At 42.3% G+C, this 16175-nt stretch overlaps 1 protein-coding gene across 4 annotated transcripts; it reads right to left on the bottom strand.

Moving 5' to 3' along the window:
* Window positions 1-2342: 2342 nt before the first annotated feature.
* Window positions 2343-16175, bottom strand: AMMECR1L (AMMECR1 like). Of its 4 annotated transcripts, XR_012651013.1 has the most exons (8): window positions 15953-16175; window positions 13004-13448; window positions 7931-8041; window positions 7362-7476; window positions 6554-6644; window positions 6007-6050; window positions 5478-5574; window positions 2343-4249 (listed from the first exon to the last, which is right to left on the bottom strand). XR_012651013.1 is itself a non-coding variant. In XM_075032022.1 (7 exons), the coding sequence occupies exons 2-7, from the start codon at window positions 13408-13410 to the stop codon at window positions 4138-4140; spliced, it is 933 nt and encodes a 310-aa protein (XP_074888123.1). In that variant the 5' UTR covers window positions 13411-13448; window positions 15953-16175; the 3' UTR covers window positions 2343-4137. The 4 variants fall into 4 exon arrangements, 2 of the variants coding, with proteins under 2 accessions (XP_074888123.1, XP_074888126.1); XR_012651012.1 differs by having other exon boundaries at window positions 5478-6050; XM_075032022.1 differs by lacking the exon at window positions 6007-6050.

Here is a 16175-nt window from a genome sequence, read left to right as displayed (position 1 = left end):
CCAGGGCTGACCTTCCCAAGAACCACAAACAGAAAATGTAGGATCTTTAACTATACATGTGCCATAGATAAAAAATGAGCAATAACCTGGAAGCGTATGGAAAAAAACATTTAAGCCAAAGGTATGAACATCAAAACTATTCTACAAATCAACTGATCCTGTCCCAAAGCAAACATTAAAATATTTAGTAAGAATCTAGAAAGATGGGTGTTTCTTTTCGCTGAAATAAATTTTTTAATCACCTGAAGAGTACCACCTGTGAAGTACAGAGAATCTGTTTTCATTAGTTCATTTTAAAAGACAAAAAAAAAGAAACCAAACCCCCAAAAAACCAATTTTGGTAGCTTAAGCCAGATGTACAAATTCAGGATTTTCAGTATGATATAGAATTCTGTACATACGTGCTTTGTAAATTTTACCATCATGACAATTAATAGTTATTGTCAAGCAAACATTATTTCAGGATACAAATATACTTTGTTATGACATTATTAATGAAATATATTTAATCTTTGTTTTTAATTTCCCTACTATTTTTCCTTGCTTTCTTCTAGTGAGCCTGTCTTGACTACTACTGTGCTTCCAGACAGCTGTCATTCCATTCTGGCAACCTCCCTGGTTCTGAACGTTTAAAGTAATTTAGAGGTTTGGTATTTACACACGTAGTGTATTGTTCATATTGCTAGATGAGTAAGATTTCATCTTATCCCCCATAAAGGCTGTGAGAAACCATATAAAGAGGACAGTACAAATAATCTTTATCCATTATGATTTATTCTCTACAATACTTCATTAGAGGATAGAGTTCAATTATTTACACTCAGAAGTTATTATATAGGTAGGAGGCAACCAAGTGTAATACAAAGAATTGGTCTGACATCTCTGCACTGAAGGTCAAAAGAGGTCTCCCACTTTAAGGAAATAAATTAACCAAAAAACCCCAACAAAACAACATGTAGTTTCCAGAATACAAACAGAAAATAGCACTAATAGTCAGTGAAGATTGCAGATCTTTGTTAATGTACTATGAAAACAAATTATTCTGTGCAAAGGTTAAAAAGAATTCTTAGATTTTCTTACAGGTTTTTTTTTCTGATAAATTGTAGATATGTGATATTTTGACCATAAAACATTCTCAAACTGAAATGGCCTCAGTTGAGATTGACTGTTGAACGTTATGAAAAATAAAAAATTAAGAACCTCACAGTGGCAACATTCCAACACTGACAGACTCCAGTGATCAAAGACATTCTCCTGTAGTTACTGTAAAACAAAGACAATTCATAATTGCAGTGAGATTATTTCTCAGTTGTGGTTGTCATGAGAATAAGCCCTTCTAGACCAAAAGGCACTTGCTTCCAAGGATGAGCTAAATCCAGATCAAACCAGGTAACAGTTGCTTTGAGAAGGAGTAGTTCTAACCTGCTGTCCCAGCCAAGTAATCATGGAGAAATTCTTACATCAATTGGTCATTGATTTTGGTTGTCTCCAACCTGAGGCAACTTGAAGTACGTTTTGTTTCTAGTTCAGCTCTTTCATCCTTATGCATAGCTGCCATGTAATGATCTAGAAATGGGATTATTTCCTGAGACCACCTGTCCTTGTCATATATTCTTCTGAGCTAACTTAACTATTGACATACTTTTCAACTGATTTTATAGCTGGACCCTTGTGGGACTAAAGCTGAGAGGGCCTGTTCCTTAGGCAGCAGACCAGTGTTACTGATTTGCTAGCTTCTCACTGCAACAAGACAAGAACACAGTACATATTTAGAGGCATTTTTGTTTGTTTGTTTGTTTCAACAGACTGAGTGGGGAAATGGAAGTGGGAGAGGATAAGGCTTCCCCAGTCCCAAACCATCTAGCCCACTTCAGGCTTAAACCAACCAAGTCACTCAATCCTAAAATTCTGTTCTTCAAAAATGACAGCTAACCCTCCCCACCCCACCCCTTAGTCATCCCCTATTCAAATAAAATGAAATCAGGAAAACACTATACACTGTTGAAGACACAGAACAGGGCAAACATTTGAAAAAAACCAATATTGTTGAAAAGCCTGGCACTATATGCCTGCATGACCAGTCTCACTGAGCGTGCTCAGGGGTGAAGTTTTAGCACCATTTTTTTTGCTTTTTTTTTAAACCTTTTAGAAATTAAATTCTAACATAGAACACTTGAACAGTAATGAGTGTAGCCCTATGCATCATACTGTTTGACAGCTGAAAGGTGAATGGTACATCCAGAGGGGACCCCACCCTCCCCCATCACTAGACGGCACCTGGGAGAGTAATTACAAACCACTCGAGTTTGTAACAAGACCAATTTATTCTCAGCAGCAGGAAATCATGAAACAAACCCTTAATCTTTAATTGCTTTTCAACAACATCACAAGGGAAAAGTGGCAATTGATAAGAATGACCCAGTACAGGAGGAAAGCTGGGTCGATATTGCACCGTTATCCAGAATAGGACCCCCTCCTTTCCCTCATGTCTCTCTCCTTCAGCAGGAGGACGTTACACCAACATGAAGCAAAACTGCACAATTCTGTTTGCTTCTCTAGGACCAGAAGAAGCAGCAGCGTGCAGTTCTGAGCTTTCTACCAGCCCTGTTCCCTGCCATGCCAGGAGAGAATTTCAGGCTTGAAACACCGGCCAATTTTAAAAGCTGTCATTACCACACACAAGCAAGCTTTAAATATATATGCAACCAAATAGTCGTTACTCTGCTATGCACTTGTATTTTCTTTCCTGATCATTGTTGACTCTCCAGAAACTTGGAAAACAAAACACCCCCCTCTACGCCCCCTCCAATTATATTTTGGAGTCCAGTGGCCTCATTGAGAGACTGTCATAATTTAGAGTTTATGACATGCCTCAGTGATGCTGCAGAATAACTGGATAACTTGTCTTCTCTTAGAAGAGATTATTTCTTGTAATCATCAATGATGGGAGAAGAAATACAGAATGCATGTGAGTTTCACACAGTTTGGGTAATAGTTTCCCCATTCATTGCCTTAATGTGGTAATGACTAAACTGTGTAAGATAACTTACCAGTGAAACTACATAGCTCTATACCATAGGCCTGCTATAAACTGGAATATACTCACAGTTCTCAAGATCAGTAGTCACACCAGAGAAAGTGGCTGTCCTATCAAAAGGAAGGTCCCCGAGACTGTTAGCTTAAGTTAAACAAATTTCAGTCACTAGTCTCACCTGTATGACTACAGTCAATGCCCTGCAAATCCCTCCCCATCCCTAATCCAATCGGGCTCAGTTACAAATGTTTGGACACAAAACTTGGTCGTAAAAGAGAAGACTGTCCAGGGACATTCAAGTACCTTGTCCTTCACATACACAGCATGTGCCATGTTGCTCTCTTATAGGCATAACAGCATTCTATTTCATAGCAGGCTACATTACAAAGCACTGTCTAAAGACCCAGAAAACTGTAAACCAAAAGGCTTTCTAGAGAAACCAACCTACAGTGGAATCTGATAATTAAAGCCTTCTAGGGTTTATTTAAATAATGGATTCATCTGCAATACCATCCAAAGGTTTTCACATCTTTGTTTTCTGTCTGTGAGGATGGGGTGCTATCCAGATGTTCAACCCTCCCCAATATCATAATGTCCCCCTGTGATGTGGGGGGACTGCAATCAGCTCTTGGTACACAACAGATACCAGAGGTTAAAAAAAATTAAAAAGAACCTAAAAAATGTTTTGTTGGACTCCGTTGCCCAGGCTGCCAGGGGAATGCTCCTACTTGATCTGGGGGGCTTCTATAACAAACAACTCAAGTTTCCGGAGTGTCGGTAACACACAAGAACAGATCAGTCCAAAGTGGCACTTTCACTCCCAGAGGTCTTCTGCACCTCACGACAGTTCGTAGGCATGGAGCCCCAATCCAACTGAACCCCCATTTGGAGGAAAGGCTGAGATAAGGCTTGGGCCCCTGAAGTTCTGTCATGCTCTCATCCTCCCCCCAGGTCAGCTGGAAGGCAGACTTGGCAACGGAAGCTAGCATCATAAAATGGTGCAGTAGTAGAAGTAACTGGACCAGGAAGAGGAGGCATCTGCCCCAATGATGTCATAGCCGTTGGCAGCAACTGGGGAGTGGGACTGGTCATGCAGCCGTGTGTCAGGAGTAATGATTGTAGAGGGGAGGGGCATGAAGAGTGCCATTCTGGAAACAATGTTGACGGGAAGCCATGTATTCTGCATAACTGATTGTCACCTTCTCACTGCGGTACCTGTGGGAACAGCATGAGAAAAAAATAGTGCAACAGATTATGCAATATGAAGGGCCTTAGACATAAAAACATTCATCCCAGATCACCTTTTAGCTTGCAGCCAATAACAACCAAGAGGAACCCACTAACTTCAAAATCTAATTTCTTTGACACTGCCTCATGCAGTAGTCTGAATAACCCATCTAAGCTTGAATTAGCTTCAATGTCCCAAAAGTTGAGCCCTATTCAAGGCAATCATAATTAAGGGGCCTCCTGAAGTAGCACACAGGAAACAAATGATCCAATTTGTATTCTTTTTATCCATTTGCTCTGGGGAAAAAAAAGGGCATGAAAAGTTTGCTGGAAGAAGACTCAGTTTCAGAGACTAAATAACCAGCATTTCACTATTATTTATTATTGTGGTTATCTTCACATTTGAAAGGCTAGTGAAAGAAAATGATGTAGAGTTGGGTTAAGGAAGGTTTATTATAGCATATGTGACTTAGTTCATGTCATATGATCAGAATTCATAAAACATGAAGTCCCTTCTGAGAGACCAGAGATTTCCAGGTGCTTCTAAAGCATGCTACACAACAGATAACTTCAAAGTGGTTGTGAATTGCACTAAGTCCATGTTACATCAGTTTTTAATCAAAACCACCATCCTGTCCTCTCCTCTTACAAAAAAACCTCCATACCCACCTCATTTCTCCAGAGGTAAGGAACGACCTGATAAATTAGTGTTCCTATACAAAACCAGAATGTCCCAATTTTTACTAACATAAAGGAAGCTGAAACCAATAGGACAGCTGGGGGTATAGAAAAGCAAGTGAATTCTGAAAACCAGCCAAATTTGAGTGTGGTTTGGTTTTAAGACAGCTGTCACCTCCAAATAGCTACACCATCCACAGATGAGCACACCGAGAAAAGGAATTCCATTGTAAAGATACAGAAAAATCAACCTTTTTAACTTTCAAAGGTTCTGCTTCTTTTGATTCTTCATGTGGATGATATTAAAACCAGTGGCACTTCTCTTAGAAAATGCTAACTTCAATCCTGCATGGACAAAACATATTGTGCTTCATTCCATATACATTATATGCCTAACATGTGGCATTTATGATTTTGTCTTTCAGACTACATCTCTCATCTGAAAGGGGCATGAAGAATTACATCAAGCACAAATACTTTTAATTACCCACAAAACACTATGAAATAAAATTAAAAGATGACAAATATATTGACTTACCTGGTGAGTTTAATCGTTTTCCTAAAATCATTGGTAATCGGAGCCTTAAAGCCACCTTTCCTGAGTAAGGAGTCTATGGTCTGGATCTGATCCCAGTCTATTGAAAAATAGAAGCAAGGGAAATTTTTCAATATAAAAACAATGTTTCAAAAAGATAAGAGATGCATTAAAAGGCCTCTAAAAAAGCAAACAACTAAACAGGAAACTGAACTTTAGAAATACCAGTGTTGAACTGGACATACATGACCTTATGCATTCACACTGTCTGCACATGCCAACCCCTTTTAACTCATACTGGAACTGGTCTATAAACCAGTAATTCCATATGACGTCTCTTCTTACAAAGGTCTGTGCCTTGCTTCTGTTGCAGGGACCCCAAACTGTTCTATCACATACCACTCAAGTTTAGCTCTCTAAGCCTTAAAATAAGACAATACTTAGCTCTTTAATAGACAAATTGGGATCAATCTGATGCTCTAGTGATAGCACAGTGCACTGCTATGTGAGAGATCAGAGTTAAAATTCCTACCTTAGTCTTTTGCCCCAGAGCCAGGAGGATGCGACCACTCCACTCTGCTAGGTGGAGGAAAGGAGGCAATATTTTGAGCAGTTACCATGGTGACCGCTACTATATTTGAGTGGGAAGTGTGCTCCAGAGGGGCCCTGTTTCCTGCCCTCATCTGGAGGATGCTACTTTAGCAAGAATGAGGAGGAAAGGGACTCTCCTGTTGGTGCTGTGCAGCCTGCAGTTATCCTAGTTGGTGGGAGAAACATAGAAGAGGAAAGATGCAATGCTGAATGAAGCTGGAAGATCCATACTTTGAGATCCTCTACTTCTTAAGCCCTAAAACATTTTTACACTAAGATACAACTGTGCACAGATGTGGGATGAGAGAAAGGCCAGATGAAAACCCAGCAGCAGCTGTATCAGGTGTCAGTTATCCAGTTTAAGCCTGGTGGCTCCACGGCACTACTATGAGGATAGCATTGCAATCCAAACCCAAAATCCATAGATTTATGTTACCCAATTCTGTGACATAATGTGTTGACATGTTTGGCTGCCATCTCAAACCCACCTTGTTCCTTAGCAACCTCAGGTAAATACGTGGCTGTGCGTTTGACACCTTTCTCATTGATGAATTCTATTCTGATCCCATGGATCCCAACCTATAGATGGAAATGAATAGCCAAATAAGAGGTGTTTGCTAGCACTGAGTCCACGATCAAGTTGTCATTCCCACAACACTGTGTATCTCCCTCTCTCTGGCCAGTTTGGCTTTTGCCTGGATAAGTACATTCTCTTCCCCACTCTCTGTCCTTGCCAGGCAGGTCTCACAAGTAGCTCTCTTAGCAGCATAAAGGACCTCTGCCACCTCTCCTTGCCACTTCTCCTGAAGTAAGTCTTGTCAGAAGTCTGACAGTTTTATGTTGGGCAAGACAGACAAGATCTCTACACAAAAGTCATGCCTAAAATAGCCCAATCACAAAGTCTATTTAATCCTTGAACTAAATACAATTCCATGTACAAGGTCCTAAAAAATTATCAATATCTTCAGTCTTTACTGCTTTTTATTCCCAGTTTCTATTCACAGCATCAAAATACTTCCCAGGTTTTTACATATGTATTTATACCCATCTCCTATTGGGCTAAATTGATAAAACACTTCATGTTTCTCTCATTCCCATTCAAATCCCCTCCCAAGCAAAAGCATACTGCTAGCCCATCCTCTTCTTCCCTTCTAGTTTTCCAGCCCCATTTCTTCTATTCCCAGTTTCTTCTATCCCCATACACCCCTATAATGAAGGAGACACATCACCATGTACTAACCCGAACCCGAACGGAACGAGAGAGTGATGCAGAGTTCCAAATGCACCTGTTCTCACCTCCCAGTCCAGGTAGTCACTGGCATCCTCAAAGTTAGTGAGGAGGGAGACAGAGCAGAAGAGTTTGGGCAGCTCCTCGCGGGTCAGGGGGGGAAATCGGCTATCCTTAAGTGCACTAAAGGAAAAGAGATGATATATTGCCTAATACAAGCACCAAATTAGTGTCAGATGCTCAGTTATTCCCTTTTTGATTAGGCCTCCATGAAACATGTTTCTCTTTGCTGCTGCAGAGGAAGTGATTTGCATCTCTTCCTAATCTAATGAACTGTAATAAGCAAACACTAGTGTAAGCTTCCTGATGCTGTCCTCCACTTACTGCAGTTTGAGAGAAATTATGTGCTACACAAGATGTCAAAACTGTTGGTATGCAAGACAGATTTGACATTAGCCTTAAAATGTCAACCAAAATTCACCTGTTGCAAAGATGTTCCACTAAATCATGATATATTACTTCACCCTAACTACATATATTTCTCAGGTTTATTTTATCATGAGACATATTAAATTGAACTATGTTGATCCAACAAATTAAGCAAATTTCAGATTTATTTCATATTCAACATGACTACCTGGTTAATGTGTATTCCCTGAGTCCTGAGTGAAGATTCATGGCTGAAAAGGTCCCAATGCAGCCACGAAGCCGCTTGTCTCGCCCCGTCTTCCACGTCACAAAGAGTGGACTGAAAAGGCAAAAAAGAGAAATACTCCAGCATCTAGAGATATTTGGTGGCTAAGGGGAGACCAAGAAGGTGTAAAAAAGCACATATGCATGCACTTGCTTTCCCTCCCTCTAATAAACCCCAACAGGCATGTTTTCTCACCTGCTATCTGGCAATAATAAAACCCCACCCCCACACAGCCTCAAAGGCAAAAGCCCAACATCCCCCCACCTTTTCAGCATACTTCTTTCTCTCCACCAGTACTCTGTAAGCCCTCCATCGACACCTTCCTGGCCAGACTCTACGCTGTCTTCTAATGAGTGATATGGTTATTTGACCCCACTAATTACCTCTGTAAGTAACGGCCTCACTTAGTAGCATCCACTAGTTTACATGACAAACCATATAAAAATTAATATAGGTAAAGCAAATAAGATTACTTATTTATAGTACCATTGAACCTGAAAGATCCCTAAGCATTCTGCAAATCATCTATAATTCAGGTTTGCGATAAAAGCTTTTCTTTTTTTTTTTTTTTAAAGGAATAAAAAGCAAGCCTAGGTTTTTTTCCCTGTTATTTCTGTGAGGATCTGACTTCTGGATCCATCCCTAGTGCTCAAACAGTTTATGTTCACATCTTTTGCTTACCTTACATTTGATTCATATTTACACATATTCTCTCCTGTTGAACACATATCTAAATCACTATATTGTTCCTACCTTACATTTGATTCATATTTACACATATTCTCTCCTGTTGAACACATATCTAAATCACTATATTGTTCCTACTCAAACTTCACATGGATTTCCATTTTCCTGTCTACTATCATGAAGTTACAGGCACAACAGTAGATTCTCAAATTCAGCAGGCTCATTTAATCTGTTAAACTAGAAGCCATGATTAAGCCTCAAACAACAAGAATTTCAGAGCAACAGTATTGAGAAGAGCTCCGTGAAGAGGTAGATGGGTAAAGATGACTGCAAATATTAAGTGTAAAAATTTCATTTCTACAGAAGTGAGTGAAATTGCAAACGGCTGTAAAGAGAAACAGTAAAGGAAGGACAGCAGTGGCTGCAGCTCTACAAGAACATCTGAACATCTGGAAAATTTTGCAAGGCAACTGATGATGCTGATCTAATTATAACAGCAGGACGAATGATCTTACTTTTTCAGATTACAGAGTACTGAATACAAGATGTGGTCGCTTTGAACCCAAGCATAAATAACAAAGTTAGTCATCAGTGATTCCAAACATCAGTCTGTGGATTTCTATCAAACTTTAAAAGATAAGTAATATGATAGAAAACATGCAGGGTTAAGAAAATAATTTTCTGAGATTAAACAAACATTGACAGGAGTTCTAAAACATCAAGACAGAGTAACTGGTTCTACAACAGAGCTTAGACACTTGCTTTCCTCAAACTCTTGAAGCTCTTGTAAGCAATGTATCTTTGCAGCAAACATTACAAAAAATACGAAGAAATGCTGTTTGGACAACACAACCAGCATGGACTGTGGATGATTTCTCAAGTACAGGCAACAGAGCTTCTTATGTCTAATTAGAACATAATTTAAACTGTAGTGATAAAGCAATGCCCAGTGTTGTTCCTCAGAGCAACAATGGAATTAAAAAACTCTATCACAACATAAATCCATCATTCAGTATCTAGTTACCAGCTGTGATCAACAGCAGAAGTACTACCCAAAATAGCATATAGCTTTTAAGGGATAATTGTGAAGGGGAACTTTGCCCACAGAGGAAGCCAAAACATTCTTCCACAACCATCAGACACCTTATGGTTGCTCGACCAAGACAGATGATTTAGTCTGTCATATTTTTTAAAATATCTTAAAGCACATTCTAAACAATTTTTCACCATGGTCATAACAACGGAGGCATAAAAAAAAGATATATGATTTTGTGCAAGTACACAAAATTCCACCATTATAAAGTTTTTCACTGTAGAAAAGACATTGTTTCTGTATCTGAAGAATAAATGCACTTAGCAAGCTGCAGGTGCAGCTGACAAGTTAATTGTTCCATAGCCCATCCTTGAACAGTGTATTTCCCAGATCTACTGAGAAAAGTCACAACAATCTTTTGCCCATGTTCACCCAACAGCACTTACCAGTACTTTGCAGTCATATGCTCAGCAGATTATGGGAATCATTTCTCCCCCAGCCACAGCATCCTACTTGGGTGCGTTTGACGAGGGTTTACTAGGCTGAGGGGAATTTCAGCAACTAAAAACTAGCTTTTCCAATTGCAACTAAAAAGAGAATTTTAAAGTAGCAAAATAAATTCTGATTTGAACAAACTATAACTTGTAATAGGAAAAAAACTGTTACAGTACAGATTTTATGATGCAAGTATCTTATTTGTCTTGCATGGCAACAAGAAACTTGCATGGTGTAGTTTTAGTACCAGTTTGTAATACCTACTATTATAAAAAAAAAAATAATCAAAGATTGAAGTACAAAATTGGAAGAAGAAACTAATTAACAATTTGCATGCCATACAGGCTCAAAATTGTAATGTTTCCAGTAACCTGAATAGCAAAGGGGATATTTTCTTCATTTACCAAGTTAATTCAGACACTACTACAAGTCTTGCAATGCCACCTGCTCTACATTGATTTGCGAACATCATTGCTAACAAGGGTGTAAGGTTCCTTTACTCCACAGGTATCTACCAGCTCCGTAACTCCCCTGAAGATTGTTGCCCATGTGCATATCCTCTCAAGTTGGTAATTGGAATTCACAGTGGTTTTCAAGTCATAACACTGTAACTTTTATGTTATTACCCTGTTTATGCAGAGTACTGACCTTCACAACTACTTCTATCTTTACATTAGAGTTCAGCAACAATTTAAAAGATATGTTATCTGATAAATAGATTGGGACAAACCTGTGCATCTTTCTATTCCATCCATCAACAGTCTCTTTTCTGTCTGTCCAGAGAGACTTCTGGTATATACCTTTGTTTTGTTCAAAGATCTCTTACATTGACATCAATTACATTACAAAGGACAATAATGCAAATCATTTATGTATTTTCACTTTGCTTACTCTTATATTTGATAACAGTTGGCTTGAAGTTCATTACATTACTGTCTCAAGTGTGACAGATCATCCCTGTGTGCTGCTCTACAAGAAAGCAAACCCCATGTTTTTCCCTGGGGTACATACAACTATTTACTAGAAGCAACACGCATAAATGCTAAAACACAAGAAAATTCAGGTAGGCATTTGCCTGGGGCGGGGAAGAAAAGAGAAGAGCCGGTTTTGCTTTGGAGTGCTGATCTAAGAGACTTTTAAATTATCAGCACAGAAATGCCCAATGAATGTTTTTTAACTTTTCAAATTTGGGCACAAAATTCAAACAGCTGAGATTCCTGAAAGAACACCCCCTTTGAAACTAGTCAACCGAAACAGCAACAAAATCCAGCTAGAAATCTCCTTTAATGCCAAAATAATGAATCTGTATAAAATAATCTCTCTTATTGATTTAAGAACAGAACAACAAAAAACCCCCTTTTTATTTCAAGTGACAAAATAATAAGCACACTAATGTATCATTTTGTAAAAGGAGCCTACTTAGCTTAGGCATGAGAAACAACAGCAGAAATATTTCAGTTTGGGGCATCCATGGAACTATTCTATATTCTAGTCCAGAGTATTTCTCCATTCACTTTTATTTACAATATTAAACAGCTTAGCCTGCGGCAGCATTCAGAACATGCATCCATAATCCTGCTTGGATAATAACTGCATGGAAGCACAACCTACATCTACGCTGACAGCCAATAAGGTGGGGAAACATTTAACACACGGAAAAAGTCCTTGACCTGTTTTAGCCATTGTTCCTTTACATCAATTTAAAATTCATTAACTTAAATTAAGGATGTCAACAACTTTTTATTTTATCTATTGTTCTGGAGGTGGCCCCTGGAGAACCGTCAGAAGGTGTATCTGTCATTGATCTTTCCTATATAATTCTTCCACCAAACATTTTAACAACATTAACATTTCCACACCTATGCATTCAACCTTCAGATAAACATCAGCTAAATCTCACCAAAGCAAAATACCTTCATAAATCCTTCTCCTCGCTTCTTCTAATACACACCTCCTTTCTTCTTAACCTTGGTATCGTCTTTGAAAATTAACTCTCCATTTCTCCCCATATTGCCCAACTAGCACTATCTCCACCACACAGTTTTTCAGTTCTACAACTGGCAAATTTTTGGTTCCCCTCCCTGCTAAACCCATTAACTTGAACAGCTGAACACCTTGTCCAATTCCTACTAGCTCAGCATTTGTTTCAGGATGAGATGGGAACTTGTTTCAACTTCTTTATTCCCTTTCCATTTGCTTCACAGAAGGAAATCTCTCCCCTTGTCCCTTCACCAAGTTAGTGCCTGACATTAGAAGCACGATCCTCTTCAAATTAATGACATTATTTTACTGTTTTCTGAAAACTCTAATGTCAGTTTCGCTCATTATTTTAGCACAATTTTATGGGAGGCACAGTGCAGTTAATTTTTTGCAGAGGAATCTATTTACGAAGAAGGGAGCAAACTTTAACAGATTGTTATGAAGTGGGTTTGCACTCCTCAATAAAGTATGCAACGTCTCACACAACACATCAGACTTGTGAGCTGATGAAGAAGCACCACACTTCCTCGTATTTTGCCTAACTCTCTTTCTGTAGGGCTAAGCATGTTCTCCCTTGAAGGCCACTCCTCAAAGCTCCACTCATCTCCACCAACAACCGTAACAGAATGTTTTTACTCTTCTGTGCACTTACAGTACATCATTTTTTGTTTCTGGTAGACAAAGCAAGCAGCAGAAAACCCCCTTCCTCCCTGCATACCAGTTTTCCCATTTTCCAGAGGAAAGCCTTCATCCCTCCCCAACCAAACCACAGCTCTGGATGCTGGTTTCTCAGCCTTCCTCCCACACATGGATTTACTCACTAGGGGTCATTGGTAAATCGAGGAAGTCGTGGCTGAGGGAAACCATAGAGATGACAGTAGAGTACATCAAAGCAGTAGCAGCACATCTCCGCTGTCACCACCAGGTTCTTGGTGCTGTTGGCAGTTCCATTGGGCCGAGTAAGTGGGCTCAGAGCTCCTGAAGTGGGATTCATTCGAGTAATTGGGGAATTTCCTGGGCCCAAAGTCAAGTCAGATACGTTCTCCCTTCCATTATTCCCGTCTGTATGCTGGTGGTTCTGAAGAGGACCTGAACTGGAGCCTGGTACAGTTGTGGCCTGATTCCCATGACTGTGCGTTCCACTCCCAGACAATTTGGGCTTCTTTACCCCACAACAGCCAGCTGCCAGCTTGGGCTCAAGTGGAGGAACACAGCGTCTTTTTCCCATCCTGCTTCAAAACTCGCTGCCTGGAACACTGCAGAACCCTGGCAAGGAGAGGGTGGAAAAAAAAAAAAAAAGCAATACACAAAACAGTTACAGGTGAAAAACCAACAGCTGCTTCCTTGCTTCTGCTAAAGTGTCAGAGAGGTTTGCTTTTGCAACAAAAAGAGGAAGAAAACCCTCACAACGCCCAGCTAAGTACAGAACTAAAACCAGTTCAGCAAGCAGAATGGGTGTTTTTACACATAAACTGAAAGAGTGTGTACACAATGTATAAGAAAACACACTTTTAAAGTGTACTGAACACTGTAATAGGTGGCTCATCTCAAAAAAACCCATAATCAGCCTTCCCATAAAGGGAATGAAACTGTGGGAGAACAGAAGAAAAAAAAGACAAAAAGACTTTGGATTACAGATATACCCCATCCACTGCTTTTCTGGATTACCCGTTCCCCCTTGGTCAATGCCTGCACCAATGGCAAACAAGCTATTGAAAAACCACAAGTGCATTTCCCTTCCCTATTCTCAACAGAAGAGTGACAACTCCAAATGACACCTTCAGGGTTGGACTCCCAGGGGTGCTGCCCTTGATTTAGCGCTAGCCTAAGGAAGACACAAAGAGAACCTACAAGCATTGAACCACCATTTTCTAAACAACAGACTATTTTCCAGACCCCATGAACTAGAATCTGCATTTACTCTCCAGGATTAGGTAAATAAATAGTGCTTGTAAGTAAACACATAGGGCGTACAGTCAGGATGTGCAGGGGAGGAAGAGCTGAAGACCATGCACAGCCTGAACAGAGGGAAGCAATAACGGCAGGAAACAGATATGGTATTAAAAAAAACCCAGAACAGCGTTTTGCTTGCAAAGAAGAGAACACTAGCTCTTGCATCACAAGAAGAGGTGGAACAAATACAGGGAGGAAAACCTATGCAGACAAAAATGAATGAAGATGGTAGGCAAGGACCCCATGTCAAGGGCAGGAACTTAAATAGGTATAATACCATCATCGCCATGAGATCTAAACACACAAATGGAGGGAAAAACAGTTCCCCATCTATCAAATGGGGCTAAAAAGCACAGAGACCTAAGTCACAGAGCACACCATGGAGAACTGGAAGTCACACTCAGCTCTTGTGAGTAGCAGGCTACTACTTTAACCACCGGAGCATCCCTCCAGCTCCTGCAAGTATTTAACCGATGGGTGAACCGATGGGTGAACTGACAGCACATACACAGAACAGGGTGGGGGGCGGCAGGCGCTGAAATTTGTGGTGTGACAACTCCCTTCCTTCCCTGCATGCGCAAACAACGCGAACTTCATCCACCAAGTTTCATCTGCCATCGTAAGAACCGAACTGAACCAGAACTGGTGTAAGACATGTTGAGAGACATGCCTCTCAACACAAAACATGTACACTTGCACTTTAGGAATCCTCACCTCAAGGTTTTAGAAAGATAATCTGCATAAGGAACAATTTACAAGACCTAATGAAAATTATCCTTTCTCCTTTGATCTTTACCTTTGTAATAAAAAACCCCAAACCCAACATACCCACAGGAAAACAAAAGCATAACTTTAACAAAGTGAACATGTAATTGTTTTCAGTGCCTATGAAAAGTTATGCTACTACGGCTCAGTGAAGCTGCTGGGATAGATGAGCCTTTCCAAGTTACCACCGGAGGCTAGCTGCATTTACGGGGGGGGGCCGAAATTTATTTATTTATTTGAAACCGTTAACTCCTCATTTTAAACCGCAGACGTGGCAGGAGGCAGAAAAGAAGTCTTCTCCCATTATCATCCTCCGCAGCAGGCAGAAGGGGCCTAACAAAGGCGGCCGCACCGATCCCGGGCCGGCTCCAGCGAAGGGCACCCTTTCCCAGCCGCGGGAGGCCTTCACCGGGCTCTCGTCTCCGAGCTCCCCCTCCCCACAGGAGCAACTTCTGCAGGTAACGACGCGCTTCAGCGGCAAACGTCGACCCGCCGAGACGCTGACCCCGCCGAGGGCCTCAGCCCGCTACTTCCCGACCGGACCCGGAGCGCCCCCCCCGCAGCGCCCCGCTCCTCTCCCCCGCCGGCGGGCGGGCGGGCAGGACGTGCCGCCCGCGCTCCCCAGCCGCAACGCCCGACCCGGCGCACGGCGGGGGGAAGGCTGCCCCCGCTCCCGGGGCGGCCCCGCGCCCCCTCCTCCCCGCCGAGCACAGGGGCCGGCAGGCCCCACCGTTTAACCCCCCTCCCCTCCCCTCGGTCCCGCCGGGGCGCCGGACGAGCCCCGCGCGCTCGGACACAAACTTTCCGGCAGCGTTTCCGGGGTTCCGCCAGCCCCGCCGGCAGCGCGCGGGTGGGGGGAGGAGGGGGACGGGGCCCGGGACGCCCTCGCAGCCCCCCCCGCGCCTCGGCCTGGCCCGCCCCGCCCCCCGCGGGGCAGAACCGCCGCCGCCAGGGGGCGCAAGCCCCCCCCCAGCCCCGTTGACCCCTTCCCTGCCGCCGGGGCGGGCGGGACGCCGGCGCCTCCCGCCTCCCCCCTCCCCGGGCGCGCCCACCTCCTGCACCCGTCCCGGGCCGGACGCGGCGTCTCCTCCGCCTCAGCCCAGCCGCCGCCGCCGCCGCTGCCCCGCCGCCGCCGCAGCCTCCTCCTTCTCCCGCCTCATGGAGCCATGGGCCTGGGCGAGGCTCCTCAGAGAAGTGGGCCCGGCGGGCGGAGGGAGGGAGGGGGACAGTGCCCGCCGCGGCTGGGCCGGGAGCCGGGCTTCCCGGGGCTGCCGG

The sequence above is a fragment of the Buteo buteo genome, chromosome 7 (assembly GCF_964188355.1).
Source record: "Buteo buteo chromosome 7, bButBut1.hap1.1, whole genome shotgun sequence".
In the NCBI taxonomy this organism is placed as follows: domain Eukaryota; kingdom Metazoa; phylum Chordata; class Aves; order Accipitriformes; family Accipitridae; genus Buteo; species Buteo buteo.
Note: the sequence above shows the minus strand (reverse complement) of the source record. Positions and strands in the feature narration are given on the sequence as shown.

Excerpts from the sequence above, each read along its gene's own strand:
- AMMECR1L (XM_075032022.1), bottom strand. The coding sequence starts at position 13,410 with ATGGGAAAAAGACGCTGTGTTCCTCCACTTGAGCCCAAGCTGGCAGCT. Across the intron at positions 6,645-7,361 it reads GTGACTACCTGGACTGGGAG|GTTGGGATCCATGGGATCAG; the intron begins GTGAGAACAGGT and ends TTCCATCTATAG. Across the intron at positions 4,250-5,477 it reads AAAACGATTAAACTCACCAG|GTACCGCAGTGAGAAGGTGA; the intron begins GTAAGTCAATAT and ends CTGTTCCCACAG.